Consider the following 25668-nt stretch of genomic DNA (forward strand, 5'->3'; position numbering starts at 1 on the left):
TTAGGGGGTGGTTCTCGATTCAACCAATTAGTGGACAGAGTCAGTCATGTCGTCATGGGAACAAAAGATGAAAACATCATCAAAACCATTCAAGATTCAGAATCAAGGTGAATTGTTGTTCCATGAATTGTTAATCTTTTACTCACAGTTACATGCGTATACTGACCAAATCAACTGTTGTGAAGCATTCTGTCCTTTTGTAATCCATAACATACACTCTGTGAAAATGCTTATTTTCTATGATGAATTCATTCAAATTGCGTTTGAGTCAGAATTTTTCTTGTGAAATATATATTAACACAAAATAATTTGAATTTTACAGAATCTTACAGGACTCTTTGATGACATACAGGTTCAATATATAAAGGATATAAAAATCACCGCCATAACTTCTTGTGATGGAGCTCATTCAATGAATAGCCAGTTGTTTACCATATGAGGACATCTCTTGATGTTGGTATTTGTTACAAAGATTTACAGGAATACTTTTTGTGTGAATTTTTTGAAAGGCCATATTTCTTGACTGCTGAGTGGCTTGTTGACCATGCCGGAAAATGCCGAGAGAGTTTGACCGGTTAAGAAGGGCTTGACTACGCAGTTTCTGCGTAGTGAAGCTTCATTACGTATTCATGGTGACCCCTGGCCAGCTGTCAATAACTTTGGGGGCTTTTGTCTTTTGGCCTGCTTTGCATATGCGTCGTTGGACACGACCTGCCAATCACCCAGGTAGTCAATTAAACTATTAATTGACTGTTTACCGACCCAATTAACACTATCCAGCAGTATCAGTCATATTTTAATCGCGTGGCCCGGGTGGGCACAACGTAGGAACGCGTGTATTTCTGTGTGTACGTTTCACTTGTGGTGTTGTTTGTACCATCGTGTGTCCTTGTTTCACCTACAGCATTACCTTCAAGGTGACAGGCTTACTATTAATGTTCAGTATCATTGCACCGAGTTCTGCCCACGGTGAAAACCACCTGTTTTGCCTACTAATTACTGCCCGTCGCTGCCCGTCCTGAATGTAGCCTATCTATAGCTACAGTAATCACATAAATCATTTATCAGTTTTGATATATACTCCTAAATTGTAAGTTTGATCAAAATCGAGACCACATTCAAGGGCTATGCAGACTGTCCATGTAAGCACACACAGTGACAAGAAGGCGGCAAACACCTACTCACCAAGCACATCGAATCGGCGAAAAGAAGCATAAAAAGCTAGGCTTATCGCCAAAAACAAACGCGCCAAGCGCTAACAAAAACCCATACCAAGCGGCCCTTTTCAGGGCCACCAAATACTCCAAAAGGGAACTACCAAAAAATACGATAAGATGACATAGAACACACAAACACTTAAAAGAAATAACAAAAATCGTACACATAACAAACAACTGAAACACAACATTAAATACAAAATAAACAATCACAGTAACGTAACAGAAAACATGGCCGTGGAAATAAATCAGCTATTTCCAAAGAAAAGCCGACAACAACATGAAATTCAACAACAACCTATCATCGCTCAAACTATGAAACTCCGAAAAATAGTACTAGGCAAAAGCCTTAAAATTCATTCGGACACCAACAAAACCAAACAGAATAAAACCACCTCAGGATTTCAACAAATAAAGTCGTATAATGTGACTACGCTACATCATGGAGGTAGGAAATGTTTGTTTCGCTTTGGATATTTGTAGAGAAGTTTGGATTAGTGTGTACGGTAATGTTTTGTTTGTGTGGGGAAAGCTTATGGCGAGACCTACTACCTCCATGGCGAGACGCAGCCGGACCTATGTTGTTACAAAAGTTGATAGAGTCGCCCTTTGACGCTTGCGTTTCGAAACCCGAGTCTTCCTACCTCCATGGCTACATCGTGAGACACAAACAATCGCAACAACACCAATTCAAAGAAAAGTCAAATTGGACTCCACGAACAACAAAAAAACAAAAACTTGAAAGCTATCTGAAGCTGCTAAACTCGCACTTCTAGAGATACCCTTTCAAACAAGGAAACAAAACATGTCGCGTGCCAAAAGAATCGCGATAAACCAGCTTGCAAACATTGGACAAATTTTGGGAAAATAACCCTTCGACAAGGGTCGGTTTTTCGTTATTGTCAACACAAACGATTACGTACTCGAATGCGAAAGGCAATTACGTAACACTCAGTATTATACACAACAAGCCAGAACAAACAGTAAACAAAGTAAATGAACTATTAATTAAAATGTACGAGAACAAGCACATCAACCAGGATACTTGTAAGTATCTTGATCCAATAAACATAAAATCCGTACCCCGCAGTGGTACTTATTGCCTAAAAATTCACAAACCTCCGCAAAAATCTAAAAGACACACCAGTCAAAACAAAATTTACCGAAGTAAAGAAATATAGAACAAACAAACCGAACCACCAAACGGACTCACAACGTGACCAAAATTAATATACTTGCCTCGCTAATCGGAAAGCAAGACCACTAAAATGCATTAAAATAATTTTTCACAAACACAAACTAAGGAAAGAATCTACACTGCGACTGATGAGAAACCACACTCGGGTTTCGAAACGCAAGCGTCAAAGGGCGACTCTATCAACTTTTGTAACAACATAGGTCGGCTGCGTCTCGCCATAAGCTTTCCCCACACAAACAAAACATTACCGTACACACTAATCCAAACTTCTTACAAATATCCAAAGCGAAACAAACATCTCATTACACAAACAATCGGATAAGAATGTAGGAACACATTTTCGAAACGAATCAAACACAAACTCGACACAAAAACATTTAGGATAGTTAGGTGGGGAGCCTGTTTCACATTTTTACATCTCGCTATACTGTCTATGATTCTAAAAATAAAGTCATCTGCCACTTTTTCTGTATACGCGGTTTGGCAAAATTCATCTCTTCAATCGAAAGTCGGGCGATTTCATGGTTCTTTGGGGCACTTAAGTGTACGTCGAGCTTAAGGAATGTAGTTACATTCGCGATGTTTTATTCGAAAATTATTTATTCCTTCAAGGGCAAATGCACATAATTTATGCTGTTGGAAATACTGGCCGCTCATAAACAAGACAATAAACTCAATATATGTGCATTTTTACTTTGTCAAAGTACCACCGACACCCACAAAAACCAAATGGTTCAGTCCAGGTATTTGCAACTCTGCCATCCGACTGGTCAACAGGAAATCAACCATAGGTGTCTTTTGGCACGCGTATACGCCAGTCACCTAGGCGAAGGTAATCTGCACCACTTATCACCATCGGGAAGGTACTCCTCCCCATATACCACTGGTGATCCCACCCTCAAGGCACTGCGTCATTCGACCAAGCATTGTTATTGTAATTTCCTGCATAAAATTAACAGCGAGGTAAACCGGTCAAACTCTCTCGGCATTTTCTCTCATGACAGTTTTACTTCTGGTGAGAAAATGGATGAACAGATGTATGAATATGCTCTCACAAGGTACATTCATATGATCATGTGAAGTTTTCAACGTTATAGTGTCTCCACTTGAAAAATACTGCAATATTCCAGTTACAAGCAATGGACAGTTTAGTGTGGAAAAAATCGTTATGAGCAAATTATTAGCATTTTGTAGTTTCTGGGAATAATATGAAGGTAGAGTGTAATCTGACAAAAAACATACATCTGCAAAGCTAAAAATTTGAAATTCAGGACTGCCTACAAATTGATGCAGTTTAATGACTAGTAGACACACTTCACCACATTGTGTTACAGACCAATAACGTCTAAGCACTGTGGGATAATTTCATAAGTTTCTCACTGCAATATAGCATTGAAGAAGATCACACTGACATTGAGAGTGTACCAAAGGCCAAGTCTAAACAGAAAAATAGCAGTGTCAGGGAAAGTCGGAGCAGTGTTGCTGTCAGTCACATGGAACATGATGACAGAGATGAAGATATCACTCTTATGGAACATACCTCAGAATACCACAGGTACCAGAATTAATTATAATTACTATGTCCCCCTCCCGTCCCCAATCATATTTTCCTGTGTCATATCAAACTAAGAATCACATTGGCTGTGTCTGATGTGAGATGAGGCCAAATTTCTGACACAGGCACAGTTGCTATCACAGTACTAAACATTTTTAGCTCTGCAGTCAGCAACGCGGACCATATACCGGTAAGGCTAATTTCCTTCGTCATTGTCCGTTGTCCGTCAACAATTGCCTTCTCCTCTAAAACTGCAAGTCCAATTGCTTTTGATTTGCACTTCACTTTGGGTGACCTCACTTAAGTTTGTTCAAATCATGGTGGAATTTGCATATTTGTATTTTTTGGTATTTTTTGCTCTTTTTTGTAAAAAATCTCCTCTGAAACCACATGTCCCATTGATTTGAAATTTGATATGCAGTTTACTTAGGGTAACTTCAGTTAGATTTAGATTTGATCAAATTGTCGTGAAATTTGCATATTTGTATTTTTAAGGGAATTTTTGTCATTTTTGGTCAAAAAAACTTTAAATCTTCTTCTTCAAAATTACCGGTCAGATAGCTTTGATATGTGGTACATAGGTCCCTTGAGACGATCTTTTAAGATTTGTTTGAATTGTGGAGAAATAATGCAAATATATATTTTTAAGGCAATTTTTGTCATCTTTGGTCAAAAATTTCATTTCATCAAAACTGCTTGTCTGACAGCTTTGATATTTGGTATACAGGTTTATAAGGAGCAAATGTTATATATTTAATTTATGATGAAATCTAAAATTTTGTAATTTTGGGCAATTTTTGCCATTTTTTGTCAAAAATGTGTGATACTCAAAAAGTACTGGTCTTATTGCTTTGAAATTTGGTATACAAGTTCCTACAGATGAACTAAATGTCATATATTGAAATTGTGATGAAATCTGCAAATTTGGTATTTTGGGGCAATTTTTGCCATTTTTTGGTCAAAAATATGCTAGTAGCCTACTCAAATAGTACTGGTCTTATAGCTTTGAAATTTGGTATACACGTTCCGACAGATGAACTAAATGTGATATATTTAAATTTTGATAAAATAAGCAATTTTGTATTTTTGGCCAGTTTTTGCCATCTTTGGTCAAAAAATTTGTTTCTCAAAAATTTATGTCTGATAGGTTGGTATTTGATATACAGGGTCTGATAGGTTGGTATTTGATATACAGGTTCTAAGGGGCAACTTTAATATGATATGTTGAAATTATGATGGAATCTGCAATTTTGGGTTTTTTGGCCAATTTTTGCCATTGTTGGTCAAAATTTGATTCTCGAAAAACTAATGTCTGATAGCTGTGTTTGACATGTTCTCAGGGATGGTCTTAATGTGATATGTTCAAATTATGATGAAATCTTCAACTGTATATTTTTGCAGCTTTTATTTTTTGCCATTTTTTGTCAGGAATTGAAATGAGCTATCAAAGATTTCCATGTTCTTCATCAACACGTGTCAAACATAGCTATTCTCCACATTACACAGCGAGCTATATTGGCCGTAAGGTTGCTTCTTAGATTTTCCATTTGTTCCAAATTGCACCAAATGTAAGAGTCATCATTTTCATAGATGAATGGTAATGGTCATTTTGTTCACTGAAGTGAACAAACCCATGCTAGTTTGGAAAACCTTGAAACTGATGATATTCATTACATTTGCATTGCCCAACTGCACTTCTGTACAACAGAATTATAAAAGTTGATGCGAAATGTCACATTTTGCAAAACTGCTTTGCCGTCGGCACACCCCCCTGTAATTAATGAAGGCTTCCTAAACCAGAGGGAAAGCTACCCACACAAGCTGCATCGAGGGTATTTCATTTTTCTCTATCTCACATTCACATCAAAGGAGTATAATAATTTTGGACCAGTATAAAGGACCTTTTAAGTATCGGAACCGGGAAGGATCGTGGATCAATAATTCTTTCTTAAGGTTACATCTTTGTTGTTGTTATTCACTAACTTCCCCCATGTATTGAAAGGTCTTTTCAATACAAAGGGGAAGTTAGTGAATAACAACAATGAAGTCACCCAGTAGTAAAATATGACCTTTCAATACAGGGGGAAGTTAGTAACTCTGGCTTGCTGTTTTGTTCATTTCAAGCCACAATAGCTGTGAATGTGTAATAAACCGATCTCAAAATATCCTGAGTTTTCCAAGAATTTTTTTCCTTCGAATAAGACCCATTGAGGACTGAAAAAGTGTATAACACTGTCATAAGTGTCAAAAGTGGCATGTAAGTTCAAACGATTTAACATCATTTTAGATTTCCTGCCATTTACAAAAATAGTCATATGACAGAGAAAATAAAGATTACAACAACAAAATGTTAGCCATCGTGTGTTGTGCATTCTTTTAAGTGGCATCATGCTTGTTTCTTTTATGATCACAATGTGTATGTGCAGGGAATAATGTTTTTTGTACTTTTCCGTAGGGGTGCTATTTTATAAGTGCAGCACCAGTTTATTATTGAGCCTGTTAAAACGTGTAGGCAAGATCCAAATCAGTGAGCAGTGATACTTCTATACACGTCCTTCAGTTAGCACATTTACAAGAACCAACTTTGGTTGAAAGTTAAATCGTGAACATAATGCATAAAATTTGCAGTTATTGGGTACATCCAAGCAGAATATAAACTTTAACCCTTGACTACAAAGGCCGATGTATTCCTATATACCAGGCTCCTTATGTAAATATTGATAAAATCTGTGGTGTGGTCATTGCAACAACATTGCTTAGAGTAAAAATTAAGTAAGTACCAATAAACCATATATTTTCTGAATCAGCATGAAATTTCCCACTTTCTCATACATAAGTTTTGTATTTCCAGGTCACATGACTGGTCACATGACTCATCATGTGACATGAGTTGGCAAAGAATATGCCGGGAAAGAATATTTGAAGCATCAGGACGTGTTTTGAATCCATAAAATGACTCAAATTTGAATACAGTTGCAATTTTCATGGCGTTGTCTTTACATATATGTAATAATAACTACCCTTTACTGAATTTTCTCATAAAAGAGGCAGAGTAAATGAACCACAAACATCAGCATCTGACATAATTCTATGTTGAAAATCAACACATTTTTTTGTAAATACCTTCTTTATGTCTTCCTTGCAGAAACATGCATCTAAAATGGTTATGATTTATCAAAAACATAATTGACAATATTTAAAATACATTTTAGGGAACAACATATCACATGACCAATTATATGACCAGTCATGTGGCCAGTCATGTTGACAGTATGGCTACTATAAAATTTCACTGTGTTATAGTTTAAAATTATATTTCCTCCAGTTTCATTAACAGAATATTGCTTTAATAGAACATATTTACACATATTAATCATTTGTTTTCAATAAATAAACATTTCATTTCATTAAAAAAACAAACCATAAAAATCTTGCAAGTAAATGACTTCAACCAGCTTCTGAAAACTGTAAGCAATCAGCGGGATGCTTCTGTGATCAGCTTGACCTTTAGGGTCGAGGTCATAGGTTACGACCTTTGCTTTGGGATTTTGGCTGTACTCGGACGCACGGGGGCGCAATCACATTCAGACCAGGTCGAAATACATTTATCTTAGTCGTGCTGCTTGCCAATGCCGAAATAACAGGATTTTTTAGGGACAAACACGAAGCAAATACGCCTATTTAACTGTGCCGGATATTTCCAGCACTAAAAGTATATGGTAATTCAAAATGGCACCGGATATATCCGGCGTTCAAGGTAGTCAAGGGTTAAGGCTCTGGAAGGGTTAAATGAAGGGCTACTCAGTATATCCCTCACAATGCGGATTTACATCTCAAAGACAGGCTTTTTAAACTTAACCTTTGCCCTAACATACAGAAGAGAAATAGCAGATCTGATATTTTTCTGTAAGTGTTTCAATGGATATTGTGATGTAAATTGGATGACTTTGTATCTTTTTAAAGTTCCACTTCCAATTATCCCAGTACAAGATCTAGTCACGACTATTTAAAACTCAAATCTCATTCCTACAACATAGAATCATTTACACATTTATTAGCTCTCATTTGGTACACCAAAGAGAGCTTATAAGGTGAATCATTTCATTTGCATCTCATTTACATGGCGTCTGTGTGTATGTATGTATGTATGTTTATTTTAACAGAATTACATGTTCTTATCTAACAGAATTGTTCCCTTATGGAACCAATTGGATTAACACATCAGATCTTCAGAAAGTCTATCTCTTTTTATTATTAAGTGATTTTGTTTTATCAGCAGAAACTTAAAACTCATTTCAATTCTACTGTCACTTGTACAAGTATAACAACATGCCACTGTCACAGTTGCCATCAAATGTAATTTTGCTCCTGTGTGAGATTCTTTGTTTTATTATGTGAATGTTTGACGATCATTTTTTCTTTGTTGTTGACCTTTACATTTTTTCCCCCTTTTTAATGTATGATGGGACAGTCAGGTGGCTGGAGGTGTTTGACACCTGTTTGTCTCTACCATTTACTGGCTTCTGTTTTAGTCTTGACTTTGTATTGTTCAACTGTTGTGCAAAGGGTGTTCTCTGGCAGTCTAGTTGATTTTTTTAAATTTTTTTTGGATTTATTGTGTCTTGTAATCAATGTATGCCAGTGAGGAGTATAATAATAAAAAAAAGATAAGTGTATAAGCACTAACCTTAATGCCTTTTATTACCCCCTTGTCTAGGTGAAATCCTTGTTATTCGATATGATCCTGTATGGCTGGCTGGTGGCCATTTTGTTATGATTTTTTAGCTCACATTTGGTTATACCAATGTGAGTTTATCGTATAAGCTGAAGTTGATGGCGTCTGTATGTATGTGTGTATGTATGTATGTATGTATTATGTATGTATGACGTACAGTATGTCCGTCAACATCAAAACACGCAAACCGCTGCACATTTCAGCTTGGTATTTGGTGTGTGGATGCATCCTGGGCTAAAGATGGGATTTTATTCAAATGAAGTCTGCATTGTCAAAATTATGCAAATGAGCTTACAAAATGTGAAAATGGTCAAGAATTAATATCTCGAGAACTGCTGTTTTGATTGCTTGGAAATTTGTGTGCAAGTACCTTAGGTGAACCTTATACAGTTTTATGAATATTGTGAAGATATCCTTAATTTTGTATTTTTACTGAATTTTTGGTGATTTTTCTCATTTTTAGTAAAATTCTTCTTCTCTTAAACCGCCAGCCCAATTGCTCTCAAATTTGGGTTGGATCTTTGCGAGGGTGTTACGCTTCTAATTTGTTGAAATTATGACAAAATTGGGAAAATTACTATTTTGGAGCAATTTTGTCATTTTTGGTCAAAAATTTTAAACAGTATTTTCTTTTTAAAACCCCTTGACAGACAGCTTTTGTATTTGGTACACAGATGTACAGAGATGACAAAATTTAGATATGTGGAAATTGTCCTAAAATATACAAATTTGTATTTTTAAGACAATATTGTCATTTTTGGTCAAGAAAACTTGATCTCAAAATTACTTGTTTGATAGCTTTGTAATTTGGTATAAAGTCCAGAGGGATGTTATTAGATACATTTTCTGCTCAAAGTGTTGGGAAACCCCCAAATTTGCATATTTTAGGTAATTTTCTCAGTTTGTGACCTTAAATGACCTACACCAACCAAGGATATGTTGTGAGACAGTTTTGAAGGCTGTGAACATAATTTTGTCATATTTGGTATCAATTTGTTGGAAAATTTGATCCAGAAAACAAAGCTTAGGTGAATTTTTTCATTGTGGACCAATTTTTGCAACTTTTCTATGTAAGACATACAAGAACTGATGAGAAATTTGGATCTGGGATAATTCCAGATGTTGTAATCACCATCCACAGTGGAAGGCATTTCACCATCTGTAACTAACTTAAGTGCTGTTTACATTAGAATGATAACACTCATGGCATCAATTAAAAAATTCCCAAGGTTGTAAATATATTTCCTGTCATCTGGCGTTATGTAATACCAAGGGATGGAACATTTGATATTCAGGAGGGGGTAGGGTCTAGAAGATTGATGAGGTAGCATTACTTTTTTACCAGATCCCTTGTACATTTTTTTACCCACTCCCACCTTTTCTTCTTATCAAACCTTCTCTGTCTATTTTTTGTTGTTGACATTTGCTTATGTATTTAGGATCTGCTTGTCCCATTGCTATAGAAGTTGATATGCATGTTCATAAAGATCCAGTACCTAAGTTGGAGACCTTATTTTGCTTTTGTCATTCTTGTTTTTCTGGTTTAAATATTTCTCTAATGGACAAATTCAACCCGAATGTGAGCACACTGTCCTTGACGGTATTTTTCATGTATGGAGCCATAACTAAGATATGTCTCAACTGATTTTATTCATAGTTGGTATCAATATGATTAAAATCAGATGTAGAGTACAGCGACATCTACTGGTATACTTACACAATATTCACTTTCTGTCACCTCTCACTACATCTGACCAACTCCCATAAAAGGTCGCGTTCAAATCTCACGCTCTGAAGCTGCCGATCAGATTGCACGTTACATTGTTACTCAGCCCAACGATGAAGTCAGCCACTCTGTTGATCACCATGTTTACTTCTGCTATAATCACAGAGCCTGAGGGGCCGACTTCGATCGCAAGGTCGAGTTTGTTGATGGGATGTCATCTGATCATTGTTCAAATCTGCAGCGACAAGAACCCAACACAATGCACTTTCAATTTGACTCTCTATTGTGCCGCACAACAAAATAAACACTGCCACTGATTTTTTTTCAGATAGAACACTCAAATGTCATCAAAGGCTCACCTCCTATTCAATCAATCCCACAAATCAAACGAAAGATTCATTTTGTATTCTTATTGTAACAAAACATTCCTTATGATGAGTTGAGAACAAAACCAAAAATATAAATCCTGAACAGAAAGCGCTTGAACAGTGCGGCATCACGATTCCTGCGTCTGCACACAAACTTCCTCAGTCAATTTAACTGGTAGCTTCGGTGACACTGGGACAGCATTTAAATTATTAACTACTTTTGGCCAAAATCAACTTGATTCTGATCTGTGCCTACCCGAATTTCTCAACCGCTCACAGACTGCTCTGCAGATCTGGTGACGTCCCAAACTGTTAAGTTTGCTGGCGATGTGATGCATGGTCAAGGGCCCAGTGGCCGGCCATATTTTGCATGAACGTAATACCTATGGCTAGACACTGGGCCCTTGACCGTGCATCGCTGGCAAACTAACAGTTTGGGACATCACGAGAACAATTTTTTACAGTCTATGAGCAGTTGAGTTATTTGGATAGGCATAGATCAGAATGGAGTTTATTTTGGCCGAATGTAGTTAGAAAAGCAGTTTAACTGTATGTCCTCGGTTTTGTCTATCTTGTCTATCTCGAAGGACCTTAACATGCCTAGGGCCGGGTGTGGTGGGAGGTGTATAATGCCAGGAACATAGAACATCATACACAAGGCTAGGACAGCATTAATGTTACAAAACAGTGCAGCAAGCAGCTCAATATAGATTGCTGCCATCATATTGCGCCCACTATAAACACCTAGATGAAATTCCAATGACAGCGAGCACACTGTCGTTGACTGTGTGACTGACTCCTCTACCTATTGTTCTCTGTAAGGCGCCTTCTATTAGGTAGGCTGTTCTGGCCATAGCACGAGATTTGAACTTGACCTTCCATGGGAGTTGGTCAGATGTAGTGAGTGGCAACAGCAAGAGAATACCGCGTAAGTACAGACATCGCCTTACTCTACATCTGATTTTAATCAGATTTAGTTGGTTTGAGGATATTGACCTAGTCATACCGGTACATATGCATGTCAATTGATTTCAAAGTGCAATGCAATATGGCTGCCTGGTGGCCATTTTGGTACAATTTTTTTTTGTCCAGAGCCATATCTCAGACATATTTCAACCAATATCATACAAAGTTGGTACAAGCAAATTGATCTATGTCATACATATGCACATCAATGTGTTTTGGTATACAATTCAATAAGGCCGCCCGGTGGCCATTTTGTAACGACTTTTTAGCTAATTGCTAATTTGCATACATAACGAATTTTCTAGGATGAATGTCCAGAAGCACTGCATGAAACTTTCTGAAATATGGTACATGTGATAATTTGTTGGTGTTATAATAGGATGCAAAAATGTTTGGCAACATGCTGTTGGTTAATTGCTAATTGACTCATTTAATGACCTTTTGTTATTAGGTTGGCAGCCCATATTGGTTTTATATTTTCACACCATTACCGCCCATAAAGGCGGAGCCTCCCTTTAAAAGGATGTGAAGCTATGGCGGCTTTCATTGTGTAAGTGGACACCAAACAGGCAACACGCAGGCACACGCTCCAGAAAATGCAACTTTTTAGTTTTCCCCGGCCGCAAAAACACAGACAGACTGCCAAGCGGTCAGCGCGAAGTTGCTGCCGATCGAACTCTGTGGTTATATTCAAATTCTAACGCGACTGGAAGACAATTTTTTAGGAAATTCAAGCATTTGTGGTGGGGAATCAATGACTGTTGGCGATTTGAACCGACCGTCAATCAAAAGCTTGCAGATCTGTTTGCAGGATTAGCAAATGTGACAAAAGGTTGAGATTAGTTTGTGTAATCAATGTTATAGAAATCAAACATAGTACTGGCCAAGCGTTTGACTGGGAGGAGAACTCCACTAATGCGAGAACCTGGGATTGAAAAGTGCGGCTTTAAGCCTCATCTATATCACAGTATTTTTAATCACAGACTCAATTAATGAACAGAACTGTCCTGTCCTAGTAATCTAAGTACCTATTAAGTGGGGACTGTGTAATCAACAATGACTTGGTGTATATTATAGTTTTCAAGTTCAAAATGTTTCCTTGCAAGTGTATAAGTTAAAATGGCTTTTGTGTAATCTCTCGTAGTTTAAAAGGCCAGAGTATGTGCCCAACAAAATGAAAGGCAAGAAGCTGATGCAGATGAAACTACAGATAATGTTGCCATGGAAGCAGAGGATGCAGATGTTACCATGGAGCCCGGCGGTAATGATGCCAATGTTGCCATGGAACCAGGTGATAATGATGCTGATGTTGCCATGGAGCCTGGGGATGGAAATGAAAATGAAGAGGAGGAGGAAGAGGCAGATGAGACAAATGTTGAGGGAAATGATAAAGCGAATCAAATCTTTAGTGGAAAGACTTTTATCATAGTTGGGTTTCCAGATGAACAGATGGACACTGCTGTAGAAATGATCACTTCACATGGAGGTATGTAACATTGCATGCATTATTGGCTGTGGTGAACAATGTGAGGCCACTAACCTGCAGTCTTGATCCTCCTCTCACAGGACTTTCTTTAGAATTTTTTCAGGTATATGATTTTTTGCTGAAATGAAGGCAGAGCAAATGCTGGCCAGGTATTAGATGATGAAGGAAAGGGATTGTCCTACTCTTGGATGGCAATTTTAAAAATGTCTAATTTTGATTTCTTTAGGTGCAATCTCAATAAGACAAGGGCTGACAAGTATGTGGTATTTTTTTCTTTTTGTGAGAATACTTTTTTGAATTTTGTTAAAAACAATTTCGTTTATAAACACACCCCCTTATGTGTTCAAATTCGATGCTTCTTAGTATGTTGTTATGTTTGTCAACTTCCCAAGGGTCTTTCTTTGGGCAGAGACCCTCCCATAAAACAACCCTTCAGAACTGGCTTTATATCGTCTAACTGACAGCACCATCACACGATTACAAATGGCATATGTTAGACAACCAAACATGTCACTGGTTCCTCTGCACTTTAAACTTCAAAATGACAATACCTACAAGTGACCTCAAGGAACATATCATTGGTGTTTTTTTTCCACCATTAATTTGACCAACAATCAAAGAAAGCAGCAAGCTTGATTTTATATTTAAACGGGAACACGTCAGTATTACAAGCATAACTGGCGGTAACAAACTGAACATGTGTGGTAAACATTTTGGCTAAAATGCACTGTCCACTGTCCCTCCACCCGCCATGGTGCCATGGTCTGACCTACCAAAACAGTGATGTGTACATTTTGTGTTCTGAGTCTTCAACTTTGTAATGAACGAAGTAGTATCATAGATCATCAACAATAATTGTCACTGTTAAACTGTGATGCTACCAGTGAGAAAGGCAATTAAGTCGAATCACTGGTACTAATCAGTTTGAACTGTAATGTGTCTTGTGAGAGTTTTCAGTCAAAATGAGCCAAGTGATGGAAATTGCTCACTACAGTCATGTGTGAGTTTGATTTGAAATATTCTATGGTCAAGGCCAAAGCACAATTTGATACAGCAGTGCTTCACCCTGTATCTGAAGATAACAAGATAACGTAACCATGACAATGAACGAGCTACATGTATGTTGTATCAATGACAAAGAGAAACACAACATTAGAAGGTTTTTTTGGTTACATTTCTGTTTACTGAAAAACATTTTTAACAGCGGCTGTGATTGGTCCACACGATTCAATGCTTGGATTGAGATGCTTGAGAAATTGTTGTGAGAGTTCATGTACAGGTTGGTTTGGGACATTGTGCTACTTCGATCTAACCAAGCTGTGCAGATCAGACATTGCATGTTTGTTTGTCTTAATGTTTGTTTGTATTACAAGACTACCCAAATACGTAGTTTGACTTTGCCCTAAAATAGTCTAAATTTTCCTTCTAGTAGTATTACCCAGGTTGTGTTATGGCCTAGAATGAATGAACTCGGACACAGGGCCTGAAACAAGGCTGTTGAGGTCAAATGCTGTGTGCAATAGAGATATGGGTAGCTAGATAATGCATACCAAGGTGACTACATCAGCGTTGCAAAAGCGGCTACAGGACAGCTGTGGTTCTACAAGGCGGCCTCACTCATTGGCCTTACAAACTAGATATGTGTTATCACACAATTCTTTATTTTGACTTTGCCCTAAAAATAGAGTCTAATTTTTCCTCCTAGTCATACTACCCAGGTTGTGTTAAAATACCGAAGAGTATGATACAGAGTTTGTAGTTATATAGACACAGTTCATATAGATTATGATAAAATTGGAAGCCCAGTAACACTACATTTGTGCCATTCAATAAGATTTCTGACTGAGTCGATCGGTATGCCATACAGCCACTGCCTCGTAAAATGTGTATAGTCTTAAGTTAATGATTAACAAATTTCTAGGGAGCACAGTAAATCTGTTCACAGGTCCTACTTGACCTGTCTGCATTGTTATCCCTGGCGATATCCCTCAAGTGTGTAATGATCATTAACATGTAACCTTTAGCAGTTGTTTGGGCCTAGACAGTATAAATGTTATAGATGGAGATATTGAGTAATCTCATCCAGTCAATCTTAATTAAACCTTTTCAATTGACAGGTTTTGATCACAATTGCACAGAAATTGATATACTATCAGTATTTGTATGAGCTAAGTGTATTGTTTAAAAACAAATCATCACAACAAATTTGGTAGCACAACTTAGTATGAATTTTTGGACCTTGCGTCTGTATAGTATGGTAGTAATTAAGATTTGGCTTTTTTTTTCACTTTTCCACATAGGAACATTCAAACCAGACAAAGACCACAAAATGGCAGATTTTGCAATTGTCCCTCTTATCGGTTGCTATGACAATGTGGAAGCCAAAGCTGTAATCAACAACTGTTGGCTTTTGATGTGTATTGAGAATGAATCACTGATAGACTGTGACACTGTCAGTATAGACAGATGAAAAAATGACACTCATGGCAAGTACTGTTTTCACATTGACAGGACACATTCAGTGACTTACACCTGAAGCATCACAAACACTGCAGTAACATGGGATGACCCAACTGGAAGGTGAGTCTCTCAACTTTTACACATCAATATAAGAAAAACAAACTCAAATTTGAAGCTATTGTCATTCACCCATCTTTTGCATAACAAGAAGAGAAAGTAGTAGATATATTATTTCATCGTAGGACCATCATTTGGCCTGATGAATCATTACACTCAATGATACAGATTTGTTTGCCTTGCACAAGGTACTTTAAATGTGTGCTCTAGTGTAAGTTGTAGCTACAGTCATAAATAAACAATGTTACCTTGTTTTAATCATATTGTTTCCAAGAGGGAGGGTTTGTTTATAAGGAATAAATGATACATTAAGTGAAAAATGTTTTTATTCCAGGGAAGAGAGGTTGAAAATTATGGAGAATTACAGGGTGGAAACAGTTGCCATGGAGATGAGGATGGAGATAGTGATGAAGAGGCTGTTGAAGGCCAGGATGAGGAAGAAAGTCATCCACAGAGAGCTACTGAGGAAGATGAACATAATGTATCCTCAACACCAGAGGCACCACCTGTTAGACTGCCCTCAGCCAGACCAGCAGTGGCCCTGCACCGGAGGAGAGAAAGTACAAACCACCACACAAGCCAAGGTTTCTGCTGTCCTCAATGACACAGCAGGAAAAGATTGACTATAGTGGATTGATTGAAGAGTTAGGGGGTACTGTCAGTGAGACCCAGTATTATGACAGTACATGTACACATGTTGTAGTTGGTAAGTAACCTATTTGTTGTCGATTTCGAGGTGTCTAGTCAGAAATGGTATAAGGAATATGTTTATTTACGATATTATTGTGTTTTTGATAAAAGGTGATACCCAGGCAAATTTTAGTGGAGTTCCAGCCGCAATCATGTTAGCTGCTTCCCATCAGAATATCAATGCATTCTTTGCAGAGGACAACAGAAATGCTATCCTTAGTTCCCCACACTGCAAATGTACATGCAAAATGTTAAACTCACAGTGTAATATCCTACACCGGTGACTCAACATGTAGCATTAATACCTGTATTTCATATTTCAGGTACCCCGACTCGTAATGAGAAATACCTGGCAGCTTTGGCATCCGGTAAATGGGTCTTGCATAAATCTTATCTTGAAGCATGCAGACAAGCTGAAGAATTTGTACAGGTAATTGAAAAGACCATTTTCTGTGCTGTTGGAGATCTTTTAAGTTCTTATTTCATTGCATTATTGTGTCAAATTTATCTTCGATGTAAAGTCTTGTGTATAGCACAAAAGTCATTAATTTCAGATCAAATATGTCAGTACCTTTCTGTAGCTCAAAAACGAACTTTTTTCACGTTGAATTTGAATAAAGTTTAACTTTTAGTCTACAAATTTAGTGTTACAGATAGCACCTTGCCAGTTTTCTTGTTTAGCAATTATTACTCTACATTCACCTGTGTTAATGCCTTAGCTGTATGACAATATGTGAGGGCGCAATACATGATCATTGAGTCATGGAGGTATATGACAAGGATGGGCAAATTCATGTGCCCAAGTGTCCTAGCCCTGTGGCTAACAGACCAGTGAATGGAACTATTTGTATACTAGAGACTGTAGGCAGTTCTAGCAAACCAGACTGCAAGCTACACTGCGGGACTATTGGTCTACTGAATTATCAAATATTCAATGGATTTTCCCAAACATTGGGATGATAGACTAGTGTCAAATATGCCAGTTGAACCGATCAAATGAATGAGTGTATTCAAACTGTAGGAGGATGAGCATGAATGGGGCAGTGGAACTGACTTGACAAAGTTATCAGCACAGACTGTCAAGTTAGCATTGGCTGCAACAAGATGGAGACAACAGTTACAGGAAGCCAGACAGGTAAGTTCAGAGATCAACACTCACAAGTTGAAAGGTCAGTCTCAATGATTCCTAGGGTTTCTTAAAGCTACCGTACATGATTCTTGTGTTACAAGTTTTGCTATAACACAGATAACAACAAAGAGGAGCTTGGATGAAGGATTTCAAAACTGCCTGCCATTATTAAAAGCAGCAGCCCTCAATCCCATGGTCTTACACAAGTAGTTGTCGACATTGATTGCATATATGTGATTTTAGTAGTGCACAGTTTGGCAATTTGCTCAGAGATAACATTGATAAAACCCTGCCCCTTTAAAAGAAAGTAGATTGCTCCATGATGCTAATAGAGTGGTTAGGCTTCGAGGAATAGCGCCCTCATGTGACAGTGATGACAATTTTACCGGATGAGTTTCAAAATGTGCATCTAGTATTTCCTTTGTCAGTACCAATGGTGACTTATACCCTTGCTAATCCCAGGAACCTCTGATGATTTATATTTATTATATCATTTTTTTTTAATGTTCTTTTTTGTTTTCTTTCACAGAATACAGATTATAACGTACAAGTTGGTGCATTTGAAGGATGGAAAGTATTACTGTGTGTTGATGTGAACAGAGAGGCTGGTTTTAAAAGGTTACTAGAGGCTGGTGCTGCCCAAGTACTGTGTTCTAGGTCAGTGACCATAGGGAATCCCTTGTCTCCCTAAGAGTATAGGGCACAGTGACCATACTGAATTTCTATTCAGAGAATTGTAAAATCTTTTAAGCAAGGTCACTAAAATTTTGAAATTGTAGCAACCATTCACAGCCTTTATAAAACTTTTTTTTCTCAAAAGTTCAGGCAATGTAGTAGTCATAGTTCATTATGTTCGTTTTGGCCATTTTCAGCTGTTACTTTTTTAACATGGTAATTATTCATAACAGCTTTTTGACACTATTATAATGCAAGATCAATTTCACAAGTGTACTCAGTTTGACTATGGTTGTATTTAATACATATCAGGGATGACATGTGTTGATTGAACTTCAAAGCTTAACCTAAATACTAACATATTTGTTCTATTTCATTCTGTAGGCCACCATTCAGTAATGTGGAAAATGCTACGCATGCATTCCTTGAGATCAACAAAATTAGAAAATCTCCAGATTTGAATGTAAGTTTTAAAAACAAATCCGAGAGTCATCATTTTTAGCTACTATAGACTATAGTCTATAGAAGCTATTGGGATGGGTATCTGTCCGGCGTCCGTCGTCAGTCTGTATGTATGTATGTATGTATGTATGTATGTATGTATGTATGTATGTATGTCCGTTTGTGAGGCGTCCGTCCACTCAAATATCTTGAGAACCGCAGTACTTACTGATTTGATATTTGTTGTGTAGATGAAAAATACGATTTTGAGAAAGTATTTTTTTTAATTTTTTGATATTGTTGAAAATAGGCAAATTAATGCCAAAAAAGGTGTTTTTGGTAAAAATCTTCTTCTTCATAACCGCTGGTCAGACAGCTTTGTTATTTGGTATACAGGTCCCTAGGGGTAACCCAACTTAGACTTGTTCAAATTGTGATGAAATATGCAAATCTGTATTTTTAAGGAATTTTTTTGTCATTTTTGGTCAAAATTTGACTTACATTGTATGTAATTCTTGTACTGTATAAACCCTATCAATTCACCCAGAAAAAAATAATTAATATGATTTTAAATAATTGAATTAATTAGGAAATCATCAAAGCCAAAATAATTTTAGTGTAGAATTATCAGAAAGTTCAACTTTTTTTGACAGTTCATAGTGAAATGCTTACCATCTTGGAGGATTAAAACATATAAAGGCAACTTTCCTGAATCCCAACTTTGACATATTCTGAACCGTCATTTATTGTGCCCTGTATGTTATCTAAAAGAAATTGCTCAAAATAGTCAATAGAGATAGAGATAGAGATAGAGATAGAGAAAGTTCTAATTTCCATTTATGGTTGACTTGGTAAGGATAAAATAAAATTACTTTTTGATGAAAAAAATAGAGTGGTCAATTAAAAGAGTGGTCAAAGTGATAGGGTTTTTATGGTAAAGCTGGGCTGTATAAAGATTCCTCATGTGCTATTTATAGCAATTATGCAATCTGTGTAAACAGTGCAATGAAAGTGTAACATGATTCCTTATAATGCTTTTGATGACCTTGAACTTCTTAAGTTTCAAACCTTTGTCTCTTCAGTGTGCTTTCTCTGAGTATGTACAGTCTCAACTTATTAAACAGAACTCACAATGTTAATCAAAGATATCCACCTTCTTCATCAATACATGTGTCACAAAAGGTTATTCTCTACATAACTCAACAGAGCTCTGTCAACTGTTGAGTTGCTTGTTCTTTCAAAACCGCTGGTCAGACAGCTTTAATATTTAGTTTACTTGTCCGTAGGATGACCTTAGTGAGATAATTTCATACAGTAAGGAAATACTTAATTTTGTATCCATGTCTATAGTAGCTTCAGGGACTTTGGCCCTATGTTTCAAATAAAAAATTCAACTTAAATTTTAGCTTTTTTGGAATTTGGTCACTTGTATCCCAATTAATCAATGAATTTTATTTGGAGGTAGAACACATAGAACATATGGTTATGTGGTAAAACTGTATTGTGCTGCTAATATTCCACTATTTAAACATGGTAGACATGCCTCTGTTACCACATATGGATGCGTGCAAATTTGTCACCATATAAGGATGTATGCAAATTTGTCACCATATAAGGATGTATGCAAATTTGTGGTGACTGACTATCTCTATTACTGTAATAACTCCTTTTGACAAAATAACAAATGTTGCTGAACACTGCCATTTTGGCAGTACTACGACTACACTTCTTGTCGCATTCTTTGTAATGTTAGAGTTTTGCTTCTGTCTATTAATAAATCATAGCCAACTGAAATATCTACCAATGTTGCCTTGGCAACGTCTTCACAGGTTGACATCACAGGGATGGCAGAGAGTAATGTTCTGTGTCTGAAACCTGAATACATAGCTGAGTATCTGATGTCTGAATCTGAACCTGATGCCGACAGATACATCATAGCGGAAGCCAAGGCATTCTACCAGTGGTGAGGTCTTTCTGTCTTGTATTATACCACCCAGGGATTAGCAGAGCTATTTAGCATGAACAATAAAAATGAATTTACTAGTTAGTAAAACTTTTGGAGAAAAATTTCACTGCACTTTATAAAAGAAAGAGCCCAATCACAACAATATCTGCTCACTTTCCCAGTCCATCTTTCATCAATCCTGAGGTATGTAATTGTCTCACAACTGACATTGTACGAGCAGAAGTACGGCCTCGTACTTTCACAGAACGAGTGACGTAATGTACCCATACTTTGAAAAACGAGTGACGTACAATGCTGGTTTATCATACACAGCAAGATTTTGACGCAAGGCCGTAATATTCATAAGTGAAGCTGCGGTTTGTATTAGGAACTATTTTTAGACCCCCTCCAATCTTGAACTCCAAAATCCGGTGCGGCTTCTGTAGGCACATTTGTCTGGACTCAACTACGTTACGTTGAAAATTGCCAGCAAGGAGACTATTATTATGCAAATGACCACAGCTGCATTTCTCCGCAGTAGGGAGACTAAGTTATACATTTTCTCAGCTTTTCTCCTTTTCTTTCGAATAAAGATGATTAACCCTTGCACTTCCAAGCCTTAAATAATTGTACACGCCGCTGTCCCACACAAGCGCGGTGCTGTCGACTCCAAGCTATGTTTCACACGCTGCATGCCTGCCAGCTAATTTATGCATACGTTTGCAATAACCTCAGGAACAGCTGTGCGGGCCTGCTCATGTTCCGTCGATCGATATTTTTAGAAATCTGGAGACATGGCACATCACATTTTTATTTTAATAGTTTACAAAAGATGTAAGAAGCATTGATTTTGTCGAAAATTCTGAAAAAAATATAGGAAGATTTTATCGCGAACACATTTTCACTTGGGGTCGACATGGGGTCGCAGCCATGTTGCCTCAAAACTTATGTCTGTCTGCACTCAAAACTCAAAACTTTCGAATATGAACCTGTAAAATCGAGGTCATTTTGTCAAACTTCGGCGAAATTTAAGCCTATAGACAAGATTACATCTAGGTAAGGTAAATTTACTGAAATTTGATCGACAAATAATCCTGAACTTGAACGTGACAGCTCGCCTTCTCCGGGAAGTCAAGCATCAAGCTGTCCATACACAGCTGCCCATATTGCTTGGTTTATGAGATTGTTTTCAAGCGACGGCGGTAGAGCGTACGGGGCTCTGGATATGAACCTACCGCCGGTGTAGCTGTAATAACTGTTGCGTTGTTTTTTCTTGAAGTTTTTTTTACATTAAACCTGCCATATTCCTTCAAATTACAACGAGATTTTTTTCGATCACACAGCCATGTATTTCGATATGTCACTCGCAAAAGTACGCTGAACACAGACACATGAGACAGGCTATAGAGAAATACTGACATTACGTCACTTGTACGGTGAAATTGCGGCACATTACGTCACTCGTAATTTGCTCGTACGAGCTCGTACGTCTGCTCGTAGTTCGTCTGTTTTGAGACGATAGATAAATGCAATCCAGAATGCTTTGATTCAAACGTTTGAACATTTCAAGGATATCTTATGCTGATGTGAAACCTGTGCAAATTATATCATTTCAGAATTGCTGCAACCTTGATTATGACAAAATCGGGAAAGACATTGTTTAACTACTAAAAGTGCTCAGAGGAAAAACAGGACAACATTTGCTGCACATTGTGTAATGGAAAGATGTAATACAGCAATTGTGTCTACTATGTAGCAATTTGAGAATCTAGTTTATCTATTTACATTATTTTTGGTTTGTTTTGTTTAGTCTTTCATCATTGTATTTTGTGTTTCAGTGCAGCTGAACCTTCCACTCCAATGAAGAGGAAATCATGTATGAGTGAAACACCAGGGTCTAAAAGAAGCAGAAGACACTAGACTTGTCATTGCTGATATTTTGGCATTGTTTTCCGGTGAAAAGTTGAAAGTTTGTATGTTGAATTAGAAAAAAGTTAGGATGACATCAGGATAGTTGTACATGGTGTCTTTCCATTGGAAACCATTATCAGATCATTTATTTTGGAAACGTGAAAAGTGTAGGGATATTTTTTTAGTTTTCTTTATACACCCTTGAGTTAATTGTGAATTGTTATAATGTTAATAAGATAATATTTTTACATCGTGTCCAAAATGACAAGAACCCTATTTTGCAAATTGAAACAATTTACTAAAATTAGACAACTTGAAATAATATGTGCTGTATTGCCAATTTAATTTTCAAACCTTTCACCATTATGATTTGGAATCTATTTACAAAGAACTGTTGATGAATGGGTCAACAATTTCACCCCTGTCACCTTGTATCTAGGATAAATTGTTACATAGACGATTGCAAGGTTGCATATGCCAAAGCAGGTGACAGGGTGGAGAGACAGAAGGATAAAAAGCTTCTTTGTTAAATCCACACAAACTGTAACTACCTAATGCTTGCCTGAAATTCACCAAAAGAGACTGAAACTAAACATTGAAAATTGTTACAAGACATCACTGTGATATGCAGAAAGCTGCTTCTTTGTTAAATTCACGCAAACTGTACCTTCTATTTGTTTGCCAGAAATTTACTAAAATAGACAGAAACTAATATTAAAAATGCAGTAAGCTACTGTTGAGTAAAGTGACTTTATTTCAGCACTTTGTATCGACAGCTGCATTATAAAGATGATTTAATTATCATTGTAACTTTTGTCAAAAGAATTTGCCAGCAGGTACTACAAAATGTCATCCATCAGTGAAAGAAAATATGCACAAATTTATTATTTGGTTTGGTTTGGTTTGAATTCATTAAATGTCATTTGATAATGATATTGTAACTTTTGAAAGTACAGGACATTCAGCACTCTTCCACTGTGCCTTGCCAAAATGTGTGCCAATGATGTATTTTCAGACACTATCAATGTAAATTATGTGATTGTATTGGTCAGATTCAGAATAATGTCTCCCTGTTCCCCTTTTTTACAGTTGTCAGCAATAATTTGGTACATTCCTATTTCCATATATGGTCAGATCAACTTTGACCTCTACCAAAGGTCATACAGATTTGGTAATGTACAAAGGTCTAATATACTTAAAAACTTTAAAGAATCAAGATTTATCTCAAGACTTTCTAAGAAGATGTTAAGACTTTGCCGCCTTATCCTTTTTAACTTGTTAACTGTAAAGTGTCTTCTTCCTTATATTGATCATTCCAAATTATAGAGACATAATTCAATATGCAAATTATTTTCCTTGCACAAACAATTTTGCTGTAAAACTTCAATATTACTGTATTTTTCAAATGTGTGTGTACTACTTGAATAACAAAGTCAGGTCTGTTTTCTTCCAGACAAAAGGAATTTATATTTTTAATGTTTGTGAACAGTATTTGTCATTTAAATAATATTTAGAAAATCATTGAATGATGTACAGATTGTTAGGCCATTTTGAATAGCAGTTATTATTTCTCATTTTTGTAGAAAATTTGTTGACTTTGAATTTTTGTGCCTCAGTACCAAATTTAATACAATTTAATACAATTTTGAATATTTTCTAAATGGAAGTGGAATTATACCAGTGATACTCTTATAAAAATTTCTATTTGCATTATTAATGTGAATTGGTAGTTTCTGGCATGTATGTTGTTCATTTTTAGCTTCTATAGACTATAGTCTATAGAAGCTATTGGGATGGGTATCCGTCCGGCGTCAGTCTGTATGTATGTATGTATGTATGTATGTACGGTATGTACCCTGTATGTATGTCCGTTTGTGAGGCGTCCGTCCACTCAAATATCTTGAGAACTGCAGTACTTACTGCTTTGATATTTCTTGTGTAGATGAAAAATATGATTTTGAGAAACTAGTTTTTTTTAATTTTTTGATATTGTTGAAAATATGCAAATTGGCGCCAAAAAGGCGTTTTTGGTAAAAAATCTTCTTCTTCATAACCGCTGGTCAGACAGCTTTGTTATTTGGTATAAGGTCCCTAAGGAAAATCTGTATTTTAAGGAATTTTTTTGTCATTTTTGTCAAAACTTTATTAGTCCCCACGGACACCGTCCGGGGATTATAGGTTTGGTCATGTCCGTGCGTGCGTGTGTGCGTGCGTGCGTGCGTCCGTCCGTCCGTTCACGCAGATATCTCAGAGATGCCTGGAGCGATTTCATTCAAACTTGGTACAAGGATTATCACCTATGCCATACATATGCACGTTGATTTGTTTTACGATCCGATTCAATTTCGCCGTCTGGCAGCCATTTTGTTTCCTGTATTTGATGTCGATGCGTATGTTCATGCAAATTTTTCAGTGATGCTAAGAGCAATTCCATTCAAACTTAGTACATAGATTACTCTATATGTTATACATGTGCACATCAATTTTTGTTTTGATCTGGTGTAAAATGGCTGCATGGCGGCCATTTTGTTTCCTATATTTTACGACTGTGCGTTCGTTCACGTAAATTTCTCAGCGATGCCGGGCGCGATTGCATTGAAAGTTGGTACCTATATTAATCCTTATCACATATATATGCACGCTAATTTTTGTAATGATTCGATCATAAATGGCTGTGTGACGGCCGTTTTCTTTCCTGTATTTGATATCCATCCACAGGTTCCCAGGTATGATCCACAGGCATTCCAGGATGAAATTAATATTAATGCTGTGTCCATGCATAGGGGCTCATGAATGCAGATATCTGAGATATTCCTGTGCCAATTCTTTTAAACTTGGTACAAGGATACTACACTGTGGCATACATATGCAGGTCCATTTATATTGGTGTGGCATGCATAATTAGGTCTAATTTGCATAATTCGAGATTAGAGCGCTGTTTCTGGTACAACTGTACCAAATCTGATGAAACTTTGTGCAGATGGTTTTAGTCCCCACGGACACCATCTGGGGGACTTATAAGTTGGTCATTTCCGTACGTGAGTCCGTG

General features: G+C 36.9%; 2 protein-coding genes across 2 annotated transcripts; both read left to right on the plus strand.

Annotated features, from left to right (window-relative positions):
• Positions 1 to 12913: 12913 nt before the first annotated feature.
• Positions 12914 to 16531, plus strand: LOC139124938 (DNA topoisomerase 2-binding protein 1-like). The gene is made up of 3 exons (XM_070691055.1): positions 12914 to 13251; positions 15552 to 15831; positions 16163 to 16531. Exons 1-2 carry the CDS (start codon positions 12987 to 12989, stop codon positions 15719 to 15721), a joined length of 435 nt encoding a protein of 144 aa, XP_070547156.1. The 5' UTR covers positions 12914 to 12986; the 3' UTR covers positions 15722 to 15831; positions 16163 to 16531.
• On the plus strand, positions 16429 to 24342 carry LOC139124394 (DNA topoisomerase 2-binding protein 1-like). Its single transcript, XM_070690525.1, has 7 exons — positions 16429 to 16534; positions 16842 to 16948; positions 17540 to 17653; positions 18177 to 18304; positions 18707 to 18785; positions 20593 to 20726; positions 22547 to 24342. The coding sequence occupies exons 1-7, from the start codon at positions 16429 to 16431 to the stop codon at positions 22626 to 22628; spliced, it is 750 nt and encodes a 249-aa protein (XP_070546626.1). The 3' UTR covers positions 22629 to 24342.
• The last annotated feature ends 1326 nt before the right edge of the window (positions 24343 to 25668 follow it).

Source organism: Ptychodera flava (genome assembly GCF_041260155.1).
Source record: "Ptychodera flava strain L36383 chromosome 23 unlocalized genomic scaffold, AS_Pfla_20210202 Scaffold_24__1_contigs__length_23054250_pilon, whole genome shotgun sequence".
Lineage (NCBI taxonomy): Eukaryota > Metazoa > Hemichordata > Enteropneusta > Ptychoderidae > Ptychodera > Ptychodera flava.

Coding starts and splice junctions, on each gene's coding strand:
- LOC139124938 (XM_070691055.1), top strand. CDS start 12,987: ATGGAAGCAGAGGATGCAGATGTTACCATGGAGCCCGGCGGTAATGAT. Junction 13,252..15,551: donor AATGATCACTTCACATGGAG/GTATGTAACATT, acceptor TTTTCCACATAG/GAACATTCAAACCAGACAAA.
- LOC139124394 (XM_070690525.1), top strand. CDS start 16,429: ATGACACAGCAGGAAAAGATTGACTATAGTGGATTGATTGAAGAGTTA. Junction 16,535..16,841: donor ATGTACACATGTTGTAGTTG/GTAAGTAACCTA, acceptor TTCATATTTCAG/GTACCCCGACTCGTAATGAG. Junction 17,654..18,176: donor AGTTACAGGAAGCCAGACAG/GTAAGTTCAGAG, acceptor TTTCTTTCACAG/AATACAGATTATAACGTACA.